Consider the following 17,849-nt stretch of genomic DNA (forward strand, 5'->3'; position numbering starts at 1 on the left):
TTTTCTCAAATACCTTTTTCACAACCCGATCAAGAAAAAACCACCTTTACTTGCCCTTTTGGAACTTATGCTTATAGACGTATGCCTTTTGGTTTATGCAATGCACCTGCTACCTTTCAAAGATGCATGACTGCTATATTCTCTGATTTTTGTGAAAAGATTGTTGAGGTTTTCATGGATGATTTTTCTGTGTATGGAACTTCTTTTGATGACTACTTAAGCAACCTTGATCGAGTTTTGTAGAGATGTGAGCAAAACTAGTAGCAATAGTAACTTAGCAAGAACAATATGTGGAAAACTCGTAGGCATTGGATCGGTGAATCTGTTGGATGATATTCATCACATGACAGTCATAACCTAGGGCGATACAAAACTAGCTCCAATTCATAAATATAATGTACGCATGTATTCCGTAAATAGTCATACGTGCTTATGGAAAAGAACTTGCATGACATCTTTTGTCCTACCCTCCCGTGGCAGCGGGGTCCATAAGGAAACTAAGGGATATTAAGGCCTCCCTTTAATAGAGAAATGGAACAAAGCATTAACACATAGTGAATACATGAACTCCTCAAACTACGACCATCACCAAAAAGTATCCCAATTACTGTCACACCGGGGTTTACGGATCATAACACGTAATAGGTGAATATGACTTGCAAGATCGGATCTAGAACATAGATATAATAGTGAAAACATAAACGGTTCAGATTTGAAATCATGGCACTCGGGCCCTAGTGACAAGCATTAAGCATGGCAAAGTAATAACAACATAAATCTCAGAACATAGTGGATACTAGGGATCAAGCCCTAACAAAACTAACTCGATTACATGATGAATCTCATCCAACTCCTCACCCGACCAGCGAGCATGTGAAGGAATTACTCACTCCTGGTGGGGAGCATCATGGAATTGGTGATGAAGGAGGTGTGGTGATGACAAGACCAAAGATTCCCCTCTCCGGAGCCCCGAACAGGCTCCAGATCTGGCCTCCCGATGAAGAACAGGAGGTGGCGGCGGCTTCGTATCGTGAAACTTGATGAAACTTCCTCTCCTTTTTTTCTCTGAAAATAGTTATTTATGGAGTTGGAATTAGGGTCAGGGGGCCCACGAGGGGACCACAACCCACCAGGGCGCGCCAAAGGGGGGGGCGCCCTGGTGTATCTTGCCCAGCTAGGGCACCCCTCCGGTGGTTCTTGGTTCTATTATTTTTTATATATTCTGAAATAATTCTTCAAAAAGTTTCATCCAAATCCGAGAACTTCTATTTCTGCACAAAAAACAACACCATAGTAGTTCTGCCAAAAATAGCGCCAGTCTGGGTTAGTTTCATTCAAATCATGCAAATTAAAGTCCAAAACAAGAGCAAAAGCATTAGGAGAAGTAGATACGACGGAGACGTATCAATTTCCCCAAGCTTAAACCTTTGCTTGTCCTCAAGAAATTCAGTTGACAAACTGAAAGTGATAAAGAAAAACTTTAACAAACTCTTTTGTTCTTGTTTACATAAATAAGCTTAAGTAGCACCCAGGTTTTCAGCAAAGATTATGACTAACCATGTTAACAATAACTCTTAGAAATTATATTAACTCATATCAATAGCATAATCAACTAGAGAGCAATAATAAGATATATCAAATACCAACACTTTGTCAAAACAATCATGATATAATACCAACACTTTGTTTACATAAATTTGGACGGGTAGCTAGTAAAGAAATAAAATTCCTAAATTGATAAAACAGTAAAATTAATTATCACAAAAGGCATAATATAAAATTTCTATTATTTTGTGACTAGTTTAATAATTAAATACTTAAAACACTTGATCAAATGGAAAATTGTTTTGGCGTACAAAGCAGACGGACGCCAGTACTGACAAATTAACACAAATAAAAGCAACGCCACCAGTGCATTCCAAACGGTGAGTGCATATACGGGCCAAAAGATTTGTGGAATTTCAAAGAAAAGCAACGTCAACACTAATCATATACAACTGGCATGTTGATTTGTCCTATGCTAGCACTATTTAGAAAAAATACTGCTGGCGTTGATGGGAAATGGCGCGCCACCAATGATAGTTGTGGCTAGCTGTTTTTCCACTAGTGAAGAGTAGCTAATTATTCAAACTATAAACCACTAAAGCAAAAACTAAGTGGAGTAATAGTGGAGTCACATACCAAGTAGCAATCCCCCAAAACAGTTTCAGAAACGGAGCTTCGAGCAAAGAGATTGAAATCCGCGGGTTTGAGAGCAAGAACACGAGAGAGAGAGAGAGAAAGAGAGAGAGAGCTATGGTGATTTTTTTCTGGAGGTAGGAGATGACATGGGCTAAAGGGATAAGTGAGGGGACCCATGTGGGGACCACAACCCACTAGCTAGGGCATGCCTGGGGTTGCTGGTGTGCCCTGGTGTCTTGTGGTCACCAGGGGCACCCCCTCTAATGTTATTTGTACCGGAAATTCAGAAATAATCAGAAAAAATCATATTAAATTCTCAGGACATTCTGAGTACTTTTTATTTTTGACCACTTTTTTATTGCATGGAAAATTCAAAAAACTGACTAAACATCACAATTTATTTTATTTAACCAAGAAAAACAAAAAACAAAAGGTGGAAGCAGAAGGTTGTGCCTACTAAATTCATCAACTTTATACCTCTCAAAAATGATTTATTAACAAGGTTGATCAAGTCTTATTAACAACCATTTTCGATTAGCATGAAACTGAAGAATTTTCGTAAAACACTAAGTTATCTCAACGGGGATATGTATATCCCCAACAATAAGTATGTCATATTTCTTTTTGGCAGTAGGTAGAGGTAGTTGAAAACTTTCAATAGTTAGTGTCAGAGATTTTTCAATAACATTAATACCATTGGCTTAGAATTGTTCAATAGCAGCTTCATCACAAAAATAAATAACATGCCCATCAATGTTTTCGACCAAGAGATCTATTACCATAGCAACACTAGGTTTTACTTTGATTTGTTCAGAGGTTTTAGGTGCTTTAATATCACTTTTGCGAACCACGGTTGATACCTTAGCATGTTCATTTATCCTAATTGGGAAATGTGATTTTTCAATATAAGCAGTAGGCACAACTGGATTAACATTGTAAATGATAGTTTTACCTTTAGCTATAACCCATTCCTTAATTTCTTCTTTAATAAGGGGATGATATTTAAACCACTTCTCCTTAGGGAGATCAACATGAGTAGCAAGTGATTCATAAAAAGAGGCTAATATCCTAGAGTCAAGTCCATATTTAGTGCTAAACTTGTGAAAATCATCGGTATTCATAAAAGATTTAAGAGTAAAATGCATCATAAGACCTAAAACCATTGGAGATGTGTCAGTTTAGTCCTATAACTTTGAAACTGCAGTTTTTGTCCCAAAACTATTGGAGATGTGTCAATTTAGTCCTATAACTATAAAACCGCAATTTTTGGTCCCAAAACTATGCAAGTTTGTTCGTCTCAGGTCCTAAGCTTGCAAGGCCAGCATCTATGGTGCATTTTTTTCAATTGATCCCTTTATATGTGTTTACTTCCCTAAAACTGGTCCATATGCTTCCATGTCGCAGTGTGCGTTGCAACCTGCACGCCATCACCTGCATGCCCATGAGCTGCAATGCAGCCTTGCTAAGAGCTTTGGCCCGGCCGCGTGGGAGACCCCAAGGCAGTCGACATGGAGGACGACATCCCTTTTCCTCATCGGGCCAATAGGGAGACCTCAAGCCAATCGGGATGGAGGATGCCATCCCACCTCTTGATCTCTCTCATGACATTGTTGTTCCCCCGACACCCTTGCAGTAGAGCTAGTTCTACAAGTTGTTGTTTGGGCACGATCATGGCGATAGGTAGATAATTGTTGTTGTCGCCGGACAACGCGAGGAGTGTGAGAAAACCGTGAAGCTGGCGCAAAGGTTGGCAAGAGTGATGCATAGGACTAATTTGACACACCTCCAATAGTTTTAGGACTTAAAACTGCAATTTCGAAGTTATAGGACTAAAATGACACACGTCCAATAGTTTTAGAATATAAAACCACAATACCAAAATTATAGGACTAAACTAACACACCTCCGATAGTTTTAAAACTTCCAGTGCATATTACTCTTCCCCCAATCTAAAGCACTCCCGTTCACCCATTTCCGATAGTTTTAGAACTTCCGGTGCATATTGCTCTTTCCTGGATCTAAAAACTCCCTAGTCCACCCATTTGCCTACACACGTCCACACATTTCACCTCGTCCCCAACCTCCTCCGGCGTCGTCAGATCCGCCGGCGGGAGCCCCCTGCTACAGCGCCCCGACCCGGCTGCCCCTCCTCCTCGAATCCTCCCCGCCGGGCCGCCCCTCCTCGACTCCTCCCCGCCCGGGCCGACCTCCAGTGCCGTGCAGCAGGACGCGCCCGGCAGCAGGACTCGACCGGCCGCCCGCCTGCCCGGCCCTCTCTTCCCTCCGCCCGGCAGCAGGAGGCACCCTCACGGCCGGCCCTCCCTTCTATTTGCTGGTAAGCTCCGCGGCCCCTGCCTCTCTTCTCCCTCATGCTCTCTCCGTGTTTATCTCTCTGGTACTATATAATTTGTATGTTTATGAGACTGATGACATGTTTATGAGATCTCTCCGTGTTTATGAGTTTGATGACATGTTTAAGAACTGGCCCTTACTAGTACTATGTACAGCCACAATGGTTTTATAAAGGCTAAGTCAGATCTATTTCTTACATCTCCCAGGTTACAACACTTCTGAAGTTATTTCACTTGTTTACCAGAAAGAAAACAGAGTTAAACTGCTGATTGTCAAGGTAATGAACAGTACTGTATGCTTGATGCCGTTTAATATTTGACCGATTTCATTATTTTCCTGTTGGTTTTAGCTCTTTCTTTCTTTTACATATGCAGTCGCACAGTGATAAGATGGTCCGTCTTGTCATAGCTGGTGATGGTTTTACACCATACTAGTTGAATGCTGCTCCATATACTTGCTGACCTGTTTTTGTAGCTCTATTAAACCTTCCACCTGGTATTCTCTTGAAACCAGAGTATATATTCCTTAGCCTTGTTATCCCTGGTCCTGAACATCTTGGTAAAATTTGAGTGTCCTAATGCAACCTTTAGCTGATGAACTGATGCAATTGTGGGCGGGGGCTGAAACATGGGATGCTTATCACAAGGTAAACTTCCCAATGAAAGCGGCATTTCTATGGTCAGTCCACGACTTTCCTGCCTTTGGTATGTTTGCTGGGTGGAGCACCCATGGCAAGCTAGCATGCCCTGAATGCATGAGTGATTCCAAAGCATTTACTCTTCAATACGGGTGGATTGTCATAAGCTAGCATGCCTTTGGCATCTACTCTTCAATACGGCCGACTGACAGGAAAAAGCGAATTTCCCTATCAAGCTATCCCTGTCGTCTTTCCCTGAAGGGTGACCGACAGGAAATACTTTCCCTGTCGGGTTCCCCCCTTTTCCTGTCTGTTTTCAGCCCACAGAAATATTTCAGATTCTGGTAGTGTTCATCTTGGAAATAAAAATGTTTTACCTTGTCATAGTTGCATACCTTAGTTGGCACTGTTTTGCCTCTTGAAATTATACTAGCTGAACTAAAAGGAACATTCGTAGAAAGAAATGCTTGTCCACGAACAAATGACTTAGCACACACTCTTGTGGTCCTCACATACCATATGCACTCTTCAACTTCAGCCACTATGAGGTTCAACGCCTCGCTTGTGTCCACCGTCCTTTCTGCAGTGTCCTCTCTACCTCTTCAAGATATTGTTTTCATATGCCTGGTCTTTCTCTTTAGTTCTGATGACTTTTGTTAGAATAGTTTGCAAACCCTAACATAAACCTTTAGTCCCAAATTAATATATGAAGGAAAAAAATATAGTATGGATAGTCCCGAAGAATAAGTTATATGTTTCCACACAGCATGTTAACAAAACGGAAATGACAAATCCTGAACGTTCAGGATTTTACCATGGCAAATCGAACGTTTTCGATGGCAGTTTTAGTGACGCGAGGATGGCAAGTTTAGTTGACACGCAAGACAATTTTCTGGCAAAAAAATACACTGAGCATGGAGTTGCCATGCTTGCCAACTAAAATTGACATCCTCGTGTCACTATAATTGCCATCGAAAACGTTTGATTTGCCATCGTCAAATCCCAAACGTTCGGGCGTTATCGGGATCCTAACAGAACACCCCCTCATCCCCTCCGCCCTCCCCTTTTCGCTACCACAATCGACCTTATTGTTGAATAAGCTACCTTCCTATGGCCTTCAGCAAAGGTTTCCGTCCAGTACTATGAACAGAATAATGTTCTCTTGGGGATGAAGAGTTGTCCCTTTACAATGGAAAAGCATGTTACTCCTCCATCCCTATTTCCATGACCACTTGTTTTTCTTGATTACATTTAAGCACCGGTTCTGCCAATAATATATTAATTATATGTCATAACTGTTAAAACCTGCATTTTAATATGAATTATATTTCCCTTCATTCGAACTCTAAAAAGGCCATATGATAGCTTTACAAGAAGACACATAGTTTCACATCGCATTATAAGAATGCCCTTTAACAATGGGCATGAATCTTATGTTAAAACAAGTTAGAGTCAACCAAAAGAAAAGAAACAAGTTAAAATATTCCTTTGCAGTCCATTTCCTTCAAGAAACATTTAAATATCCTCAAGAAATGCAGAACCCCAGTAATGTTTGATACTCTACAACTTTTTGAAGCAACCTGAACCAAACACTGTTTCATAGATTAGTTTTAATGAAACTATTTCATAATCTAAAACATGTACATAACATGTCTGTTTCCCATTCCTTGCGAGTATTATCACTTCCTAGGCTACAAGAACCATACTCCAAACCGAAAGATATCAACAAAAAATCACTATCTTTTCAAAGGAAAAAGGGAACGTCCCCCCCCCCCCCCCCCCCCCCCCCACCATTTGCACCTTCTTCACAACAACGATCACATCTACAAGGGGAAGACACAAATAAAGAGAACAAACAACTTTGCGGAAAAAGTACATCACTAAACAAATTGAATGTCATCTTACCACATCCATCTTTTAGTGTCAGGTCTAAGTTTGCGAGAGTCAATCCTGGGCACAACTCCTGTAGTTCCAAACAAACCAAGCAGAATTAAAAACCAAGATCCAAAATTAGAGATCAACAAGCACATGTGAGGCTCTGGTTCTTACATCGATCTGCTTCTGCAAATAACACGGCGGCTTTCTTATGGGCAGTTAATGTTCAGTCATGTTCCACCACTCAGTGGCGGAGCTTGATGAAGATTGTTCAGTCATGCCCTTATTTTGGATGGGCCCTAGGCTGTCACACTCACCACCCTTACAGAGTTCTGAAGGGCTGATGGGTTGAACTTTACCATCACTAGCACTACCGGTAAGGTGCACAGGTTGGATCTCAAGTTTTAGTTTTCTCTCTTTTTACTACTCCCTCCGTCCCATAATATAAGAACGTTTTTTACACTAGTGTAGTGTTAAAAACGTTCTTATATTTTGGGACAGAGGGAGTAGTTCGGAAACTTTGCCTTCCTAAATTGCAGGAAAGTCATCAATATAATGTATCTACAAGGAAGGTGGTGCCTCCACTCATCTTGTTGTCTCATGCTGCTACAAGCTTGCCACCATAAGACTTGTCAAGGTCCAATGGGGACGTGCCACTCAATACTATGGATGGGTCCTAGGCCGCCGCACCTTTTGCCATGGCCCAGCCCATGACAGGCAGCAGCAAAGGGTGCCTTTCCAGAGCAAGGTGGTTGAGATGGGTGCCCATGCGCCCATCCATCAGTGCCCTCAACAATCTTCATCAAGCTTGGGCCGCCATGGTGCAGCCCATGACAGGCAGCAGCCATAAAGGGCGCCTCTTCAGGCGCCCATCCATCAGTGCCCTCAACAATCTTCATCAAGCTTGGGCGGCTGCACCATTTGCCATGGTGCAGCCCATGACAGGCAGCAGCCATAAAGGACGCCTCTTCAGAAGAGCAAGGTGTTTGAGATGGGTGCCCATGCGCCCATCCATCAGTCCCCTCAACAATCTTCATCAAGCTTGGGCGGCTGCACCATTTGCCATGGTGCAGCCCATGACAGGCAGCAGCCATAAAGGGCGCCTCTTCAGAGCAAGGTGCTTGAGATGGGCGTCCATGCGCCCATCCATCATCACAACAGCTGCTGAGTACATCCATTCCATCCATGGTGTTTGCCCATTCTTGGCAAAGGAAGAAGTGATGCAACTCCAATGGAGGTGGAGCAGCCCACAATGTGCCCATTGTTGGCAAAAGAAGGAAGAGATGCAACTCCAATGGAGGTGGAGGGGCCCACGATGCTATATGTTGTATATTTTTTATTTTTTATTTATTGATGCCTGGTGGTGATGTTTGGCCATTCTTGGCAAAAGAACAAGAGATGTAATTATTTATACTCCATTTAGAGGTATATATAGATGCTGCACGTGAACAGAGGCGGAGTTTGAGCATAATCCAAGACGGGGCCATTAGCTGAAGGGAGGCAAATTAATAGGGAAGGAGGGGCTAATCTCTAGTTTAAACACTAGTTAGGCCTAAAATAGAGCATATTCTTCAAATGGTTGTAAAAGTTAAGGAGGGCTATTGCCCCCGTTGGTCTACACAAAGCTCCGCCACTGCACGTGAACGCTGAATGAAGTTACATCAGGGCTGACGAGAAGTGCATCGATGCACAGCCTGTACCCGCACAACCCAGCTACACTTCATTGTCAGGAGTGTTTCGGTTAGGCCACCTCCACCGCACGATCCCAAACGGACATCCGGTTTGGCCGGATTTTGTTCCTTTGGAACGGCGATGGGTTCGTCCGTGTCCGGTCTTGTCCGTTGGGTTGTGCGTACGCCCACCGTGCGGCCGCACCCCAAATCACGTCTGCGTTGGACATGATTAAAAAAAAACAGAAAAACGTAAATAAAATGACTAAAAAAGTAAATAAACTCAGTTAAAAAAACATAAAACATAGTTAGGGGGTCACGGAAAACGGTCCAGTTTAGCAGTTCACTTGACGGCCCAGTGCCATAATTGACATAAAAAATTTAAAAAACGTCGCCCGCGTTCTTCTGCTGCGCCCGTCGATGCCGTGGCCCTCGCCGTCTTCAGTGGCCGCCGGTGTCGTCGTCGTCGCTGACGAGGTCGACGTAGGCCGGCGGCGCGTGGTACACGGGGGCGGCCTAGAAGGCTGGAGGTGCCTGCACCACCTCCTCCCGTGGCGAGGCCTCCCGCTCCGGTGACCACGGCGGCGTGGGGCACCAGTTCACGCCCCCCATGGCGTCAGCCATCTCCGGAGCCGTGCATGACCAGCTCCAGTGCTGGCCCACCAGATCCGGGTGGAACGCGGCCACCGGCGCGTCCTGCATCGGCTCCTTCGCCGCCACCATGTCCAACTCGGGGATGGCAACGTCGCCGGCCGCAGAGAGGGCCATCGTCTCCTCGAGGCCCGGCCATTGGCGCTCATCATGCGTGTTCATGGAGTCCTCCATGACACGCTGCATGAGCCGTGCCTCCTCCTCCGCTGTCATGCGAGGAGGTGGAGGTGGTGACGGAGACGGGGAAGGCGACGGCGTGGGCGTGAGGCCGCACACCCGCGTACGCCCGCGCACCTCCAGACGTGGCCGCCGCGGCCCCGACATTGTGCCGACGAAGTAGGACGCGCGCCGCGTGTCGTGCTCGTCCTGGAGCCAGGTGTCCTAGAGGCCGGAATCGGGGGCGTACCTATCGTCGAAGTAGAGGTCGTCGGGGAGGAGGCGGCAGCGGCGCTCGATCTCATCGCGGCGTGCACGGCCGCTCGTCGGCACCGGCGGGATCGGGACCCAGTCGGCGCTGATGTGCCAGTTGTTGGGGAGGTGGACGTCGCTCCACGGGACCGACGTCCTCGTCTCCCAGTAGCGTCGTCACGCGTCGGCGCTGAGGTACTGCCGATCGCGCTCGCCGGCAGGCCTAGGGGCGATGGTGAAGGGGGCCGACGCGGGGGCTCGACGGGAGGAGCGCGGCGGTGACGCGGGCTCCTCCTTCATGGAGCCGCGGCGGCGGCCCGAAGAGGAGCCGGCCTCGCGGTCGTGCTTCCCCTTGCGGCCGTAGTTCCATAGCCCCATGGCTGCGGCCGGCCGACGACTTCGAGGACGGGGAGCGGCTAGGGTTTGGGGGTGTCGATTTTCGAGGAGGCAAAGAGGGGCCGGAGTGGGAAGTGTGGACGACGACCGGTCCACGGGTTCCCATTTAAGAAGGATGGCGGCCGTTTAATGGCCGGATGACAGATGGGGCCACCCGCGCGTGCGCATTGATGTTGGGCGGTGGGAGGTAGGTGGCCGCCTGCTACACGGCCCCGACGCAGATGAGCGCGCGTCCGTTTGCCGTCTGCCGCGACCCAAACCCGACGTAAATTTGCGCTTGAAATGGGTCGAACCGGACATAAAATGGACAAGAGGGCCAATCTCATTCATCCTACAGATTTTTGCTCTGTGTATCTTACTTCTCTTATTTGTTCTTTAATTCTGTTTGGTCATATTTATGCGTGCTGATTCTGTTCTCAACGATTCAAATATTTCTGAAAATAAGTACTCCCTTCGTCTCAAAATTCTTGTCTAAGGTTTGTCTAAATACGGATGCATCAAGTCACATTTTAGTAGTATTAGATACATCCATATCTAGATAAATTTAAGACAAGAATTTTGGGACGAAGGAAGTAAATAGAAAATCCATCTCACCATTATAGCAAGTACACATGTTAGTTCTTGCTCTCTTTCAAAAATATGTGTCATTTATAGAGGAGCAAGAGCATGTCGTAATTTGTGCTCATGTATGGAAATTAGGCTATATCTTTGATTATTTTCTAATAATTTTTAGGTAAATCTAAATTTCTTAATAAAATACTGAAAATATTTTGAATAGCAAAGCATAAAACCAAGCCACGATCCCTTCTTAATGTCAGGTTCATCTAGACGAGGGCTTCATCAGATACATCTCACTTGCTTATCCTAGCATCCTTTTGCCCCTGGAATTATGCTTTTTGTTATCTCTTGAGTTACTTGTTTTCTCCAACTCTTGCCATAACTGTTTAATGGTAAATGTATGCAAAAGGGAAAAAAAATCTTATTTATATCTCATGGGCGTAAACCCCGTGGCCTGATGAGCGACATGACTGACCATGGCCTGACGCAAATGCCATGAATCACACATAGCGAACGATGCGTAGTACTCGTCCAAGTTGCCGCTTTTTTCCAACCCCCCTCGAACTGGAGTATTTTGATCCGGCGTGGGCCAGAGTAATATGTTATTTTTTTGTTCCTCCGCTTCTATTTTTGTTTCTCTTTTCGTCTTCCTTTTTCCTACATTTTTCAAATAACACGAAGCATTTTTTAGAAAACACAAAATTAGTTACATGAACATTTTCCCTAAAATACACAAACATTTTATATTTTATAACATATGAATTATTATTGTATTTATTGTTCAAAATTAGTTTTTAGTTCTACATATGTAAAAATAAAAAACAAGGCTTATCTATTTAGTGGGCCGCATTTAACCTAGCCCATTAGCTTAAAAACGATCTTAAATAGGGGTATCCTATTATATTTAAGTAATGGAAAACGATCTTGAGTGTTCTATATGATACTGTGATGGAGAATTATAAAAAATCAGGTAGGGCACCCTATATTCGAGTGTAACATTTTAGTATGGCAAACCTGTCCTCCGAGCAAGTTTTCTTTTCCATTATACTGCCTTTTCTCCTATCCCAGTGAAAGTCCTAAAAGTGCCCTAACAGTATCTCAAATGCTGGTACTATTACATAGTTACTATATAGGCTATATATACTGCTAAGTAAATGACTGGACATCATTGCGGTTTTTTTCTTGACAGTTAGAATCAATAGCATGGAAGCTGTAGTAGCATTCAGACATGATTCTATTGCTCATAGAGGCCATATTTGTGTCTCTGAGAAAGCTTGTTTGCTTATCAAATAGGAGTACATATTTTGCTATTGTGACTTTGCACATTAAAACACATTGCAAGGATAGATATCAGAACAATGAGCATGCAAGTTGGCCTCCTCGAATTATTGCTCTTTAGCTCTCCCTATTAAAGATCAAAGTATCCACTTCACTAATTTAATATGATTTTGCAGGTACTTATTCTTCTCCAAGAAGGGTTATCAGGGGAGGAGGGGCATACAGAGGCAGGGCACAAATGGGCACGCAAATAGTTTAAGGTACATCTGCCATGTATAAAGTTAGATTCTACTCACACCCTAAAAAAAACATATCCTGCTATGAATAATAGAGAAAGTCACTATTCAAATGAGAACTTGAAATTCCTACTGTTTACAACATGGCCTTTTCTCTTTTGTTTGTCAAGAAAGGGTTAAATCTGGATACTGAAATTTCTTGCATGCTAGGCTCATAGTTCACCACGTTGTTCCGTGATTTTTGTGTGATCTTCTGAGGTTTCTAATGTACTGTGTGTTGCTAGCAACTTATGAAGGCATACTAGCTTTCCCTTGATTCCTAACATGCATGATTTCTCTTAATACAAGAATTATGTATATATTTCACAAGCTTGTTTGCCTGTCAAATCTAAGCTTTGTTTTATCAGTCACTCCACCCAATTAATGTGAATTATAATGATTAATCACGTAAATACATATTACTGGAAAATGACTCGCTCAAAATGGTTACTTTAGGAGTTTGGTGTTTTAGCTTGTTCAACTTGCTTAAATGTACTTGCAGGTTGATTTTTCTGTAGAGTTTGTGAACTAGGACTGCACAGGACTGTACGGGCAGGTGAGCTCAACCTCCTCTCTTTTCATTATCTCTATTGTGCATGTCTATATATAATATGTTAGCGCAACATAAGTCATGAGCTGTCTAGTGAATTAGTCGACAATAAATGTTGTAAACAATAAATGAAAGACATTACGAAAAATGAAAAAGGCACACACTTGTCAACGATAAAGCAAAGTTTTCGTGGGTATACCTGTAAAACAGCGCTAAGACCTCACCTTTTAGAAATAATTACAATTATGAAAACATGGATCAAATTGCTGAATTGAATAAATTTGGTGCTATCATATACCCACCATGTTCATGACTAGAGGTAAGCGGAACCAAATCAGTGACACCTGTTATAGGGTGAACCACCACCTCTGAAAATGTATTATGCGAAAATGATTCCCTCAATCAAATTGGCTAGTTGAAGTTAGAGTTTGATGTTTTAGTTTGTTTGACTTTAAATTGGCCAGTGGGCCTCATTTAAGCCAGCCCATTAGCTTAAAAATTATCTTAAATAGGGGTATCCTATATTTAAGTAAAGGTAAATGATCTTGTGTGTTCTATATGATACTGTGATGGAGAATTATAAAAAATTAAGTAGGGCATCCTATATTTGAGTGTAAAATTTTAGTATGGCAAACTGGTCCTCCGAGCAAGTTTTCTTTTCCATTACACTGCCTTTTCTCATATCCCAGTGAAAGTCCTAAAAGTGCCCTAACAGTATCTCAAATGCTGGTACTGTTACATAGTTACTATATAAGCTATATATACTGCTAAGTGAATGACTGGCCATGATCGCTGTTTTTTTTCTTGACAGTTAGGATCAATAGCATGGATGCTGTAGTAGCATTCAGACATGATTCTATTGCTCATAGAGGCCATATTTGTGTCTCTGCGAAAGCTTGTTTGCTTATCAAATAGGAGTACATATTCTGCTATTGCGAGTTTGCGCATTAAAACACATTGGAAGGATAAATATCAGACAAATGGGCATGAAAGTTGGCCTCCTCAAATTATTGCTCTTTAGTTCTCCCTATTAAAGATCAAAGTATCCACTTCACTAATTTAATATGATTTTGCAGGTACTTATTCTTCTCCAAGAAGGGTTATCAGGGGAGGAGGGGCATACAGAGGCAGGGCACAAATGGGCACGCAAATAGTTTAAGGTACATCTGCCATGTATAAATATCAGACAAATGAGCATGAAAGTTGGCCTCCTCAAATTATTGCTCTTTAGCTCTCCCTATTAAAGATCAAAGTATCCACTTCACTAATTTAATATGATTTTATAGGTACTGATTCTTCTCCAAGAAGGGTTACCAGGGGAGGAGGGGCATACAGAGGCAGGGCACAAATGGACATGCAAATGTATAGAGGTGAGGAGGACCACCCTGTAATATGTAAAATGCTTATCCAATCATGTTCTCGATACCCCCCAAAATTCAGAATTTGTTTTTGGCAAAATTTGATAATATTGATAGAAGGTACATCTGTCATGTATAAAGTTAGATTCAACTCACACCATAAAAAAACCAAATAATAATAATAATACATATCCTGCTATGAAATAGAGAAAGTCACTATTCACACGAGACTTGAAATTCCTACTGTCTACAAAATGACCTTTTCTCTTTTGTTTTTCAAATTTTTTTTTGAGGAAAAGAGTGATACAGATCACTCAGATGGCACATTACAATCAGTAATTAGGATATCCCTAATCACTTCTGGCACAGCAGCCACCATATACATGTCTCCACCTCCACCTCCAGCATAGCTTGCGCCTCTGCTTCCTCCAGTGTCACACTCGAATTGACCTGCCTTGCCAATGAGAAAAAACGGCTGCCCCCTGCGGTCTCTTGCAATAGGCCCAGCAGTACTCACCCCGGAGTCAGCCGAGTAACCAGCGTCCATATTTAACTTAACCCAACCATCCTCAGGGGGAATCCATCTAGTAATATTGTGTGTGGAAGCTTTTGCAGTCTGTATTGACGGAGATTGCTTGTTCTCCTGGTGCCGATCATCTGGGAAACAGGGGGTGTTGAACCACTGTTGCACAGCCTCTTTCCCTGAACCTGCTAGCGAACCATGGCCACCAACACCAAGTTCAGCAACATGTTGCTCCAGAAACGCTGCCGATTGGCCTACTGTCTCTTTCCCAGACTTAAAAATGCAGTCATTTCTCAGGTGCCAACAACGCCAGAGAAGAAGTAGAATTTTTGCCCGGGTTTCAGTGCTGCATGTAGATAACAGATTCTGCAGCCAATCCTCTCCCGACTCCTGGAATATATTTTCACCTGGGAGCTCCCACAGTGCTCTCATTTCATTCCTTGCTTTTTGTGCATGCCACCACAGCAGGAAATTCATTTTCCTCCACACAGCCGCAAATACTACAAACGCTGCTGATCTCCAGCGAGCGCTTCCACCTATTCTTCTTTGTAGCCAGTGTGCCTGTAGCAACCCTCCAGCCGAATACTCTAACTTTTGCAGGAACTTTGGACTTCCAAATAATGTCCCAAATACTTCAGTCATACGGCTCGTTAGACGAACAAGAAGCACGAGTTCCACTTTGAGATTTGAGAGAGTATGCCAATTTGTAGGCGCTCTTAACAGTAAACATACCTGTTTTTTCATAGTTCCAAGCCAGACAATCCTCCACATTCTCCCTTGGAATTTTAATGTTACATATTGCCTCCGCATCAAACGGGTAGAAGATCTGGTTAACTTCTTGCATCTTTTGTTTTTCGAGAAAGGGTTAAATCTGGATACTGAAATTTCTTGCATGCCAGGCGCATAGTTCACCACGTTTTTCTGTGATTTTTGTGTGACCTTCAGAGATTTCTACTGTGCTGTGTGTTGCTAGCAACTTATGAAGGCATACTAGCTTTCCCTTGATTCCTAACATGCATGATTTCTCTTAAGACAAGAATTATTTATATATTTTCACAAGCTTGCTTGCCTGTCAAATCTAAGCTTTGTTTTATCAGTTACTCCACCCAATTAATGTGAATTATAATGATTAATCACGTAAATACATATTACGGGAAAATGACTCGCTCAATCAACCTGCAAGTACATAAGCAAGTTGAACAAGCTAAAACACCAAACTCCTACAGAATCTGTCTTCTGGTCATCCAAGTCCCAGTAGTGTTTCTTTAGGATTGTTTTTTGCCTCTTAAATAGCCAAGAATATTGTTTCTGGAAACTGCCAGTTTAACTAGCTCATTTAGAATCTATTTGAATAAAACTGAGAAGCGGCATACGGGAATGACTGAAAATCTCATTTTTACAAGATTACTAGCTACATTTGTTGAGTTCATGTTTGTGCTTAGGGTGTAGAGTCGTAGAGAAATGATTATGTAAATAAGGCTAAATTTCAGTTCTTGCTTCTTGAACTGCATCACTTTTCATATGTCACTAACTTGCTGCTCATCTATCCTTTTCAGGTCACGCCGTCGTGGCTGCACTGGTTCTGCTTACCACCGTCACTGCAGCAAGCCCAACTGGCTACTGGGGTTACCTCTGTGATGGTGGGAACTACAGTGCGCCCAGCAAGTACCAGCAGAACCTTGAACAGCTCTCCGCCACGCTGCCTGAAGCAGTCGCCTCCTCCCCCACTTTGTTCCACACGCAGGCAGTTGGCTCCAGCCACGATAGAGCATATGCTCTGGCAAGATGCCGCGGTGACACAGAGGCCGACGACTGCAGGAGATGCCTTACACAGGCCCTCCAGGATGCCCGGGCTGTTTGCACGTTCAGGAAGGGTATTTCCATCTACTACGACACGTGCAGCCTCTGGTTCGCTGAGAAGAAGATCAAAATTCATCTTGGAGATTCGCAGTCAGTCCTTAGGGCGGATGGTCCCCCTATACCTACCCAATGCAAGGCCTTCCAGAACGATGCCAGTACACTTATCGCAGATGTGGCGAGGAAGGCATCAGATTCTTCTCAAAGATATGCCACGGGAGAAAAGGGTCGTGATGAGCGTGCCTGCAACTACACACTATACACTCTTGCTGACTGTCTACCTGGAATTTCAGCTGCTCAGTGTCAGGTCTGTTTGGAAGATCTAACCTCTACACCAGGCCTGAGTGGTGGGCAAATGGGTGAGCGAAAGGCTACCCTGTTGTGCAGTTACCGTTTGGAGCCTTATCAGTTCTTCAGGGATACAAAAGGTGAGTTACCATGAGATGCAGAATTGAATGCTTCTTCTGTTGGTCATATGCTTTCCTTGAATAATGTGTCAACTACATACAGGACACAAGAACAAGACTGTTTGGATCGTGGTGGGTGTAGCGGGAGGCGCAGTGCTACTGGCAATCGCCTTGCTACTTTGGTGCTGGCTTCTGGTAAGTTTTTCCCGATTCTCAGTAATCCAACTAATGATGTATTGCATCTTACCCTGGACACCCTTTGCTCAATTTAGTACACGTACAATGTTAATATCACACACTCCCCCTCAAGATATAATCATGCCCATCTTGCTACAAATGGTGGCTAGATGTTATCACCCCAGCCATCTGTCAGGAACCGAACTGTAATCGAGCTAATCTAGCACTCAATTGTCACAAATTCAGAGAAGAATTGGGGAATTTCGGCTAGGGTTTATACTGCTTAAAATGGGGAAAGTAGCTCAGCACGCCACTGGGGAAAGTAGCTCAGCACGCCACAGGTGGCTAGGGTATACACCCAGATACATCAATCATGTCCAGAATGGAGAGGAACGAGTTGGCTTTATAGCCATTACAGCAAGAATGCAGCGAAGGAAATAAAACAGAGCATATGCCGCTCTGGAAAGTAAACAGTGACAGGAGCGAGACTCGTAGCCGTTAGATTGAAGATCGACGAGCGACTGCAATCAGCCGTTGGCGAACCATTATCCTGACGAGCGAGCCACAGGATGATGCATCGATGGCTGAGAATGAATCTGGCATGCAGAAACAGGGGATATTCTGTAGTGTTTCTTCAGATAGCAGCAAACAGCATGACAATTCCCCCTGATTAAGACTGAGCTTGTCCTCAAGCTT

The 17,849-nt window shown here is 43.6% G+C and overlaps 1 protein-coding gene and 1 pseudogene across 7 annotated transcripts in view; one reads left to right on the forward strand and one right to left on the reverse strand.

Annotated features, from left to right (window-relative positions):
• The first annotated feature begins 4,140 nt into the window (after positions 1–4,140).
• The window catches only part of LOC125542747 (uncharacterized), a 41,529-nt gene continuing 27,820 nt past the window's right edge, over positions 4,141–17,849 (forward strand). Inside the window, exons 1-8 of one of the 7 annotated variants that reach the window (XM_087546303.1) lie at positions 4,141–4,516; positions 4,740–4,810; positions 12,183–12,266; positions 12,784–12,837; positions 13,908–13,991; positions 14,118–14,201; positions 16,269–16,997; positions 17,080–17,171. In XM_087546303.1, the coding sequence (XP_087402429.1) occupies positions 14,180–14,201; positions 16,269–16,997; positions 17,080–17,171 (843 nt within the window). In that variant the 5' untranslated portion in view covers positions 4,141–4,516; positions 4,740–4,810; positions 12,183–12,266; ... (1 more) ...; positions 13,908–13,991; positions 14,118–14,179. Of the gene's footprint in view, positions 4,517–4,739; positions 8,497–12,182; positions 12,267–12,783; positions 12,838–13,907; positions 13,992–14,117; positions 14,202–16,268; positions 16,998–17,079; positions 17,172–17,849 lie in introns of those variants that run through there. The other 6 variants (XM_087546305.1, XM_087546306.1, XR_015618124.1 and 3 more) reach the window with 6 other exon arrangements.
• LOC147978449 (uncharacterized) lies at positions 9,044–10,363 on the reverse strand (annotated as a pseudogene).

Source organism: Triticum urartu, chromosome 3A (assembly GCF_056163025.1).
Source record: "Triticum urartu cultivar PI428250 chromosome 3A, HENAU_Tu73, whole genome shotgun sequence".
Taxonomy (NCBI): Eukaryota; Viridiplantae; Streptophyta; class Magnoliopsida; order Poales; family Poaceae; genus Triticum; species Triticum urartu.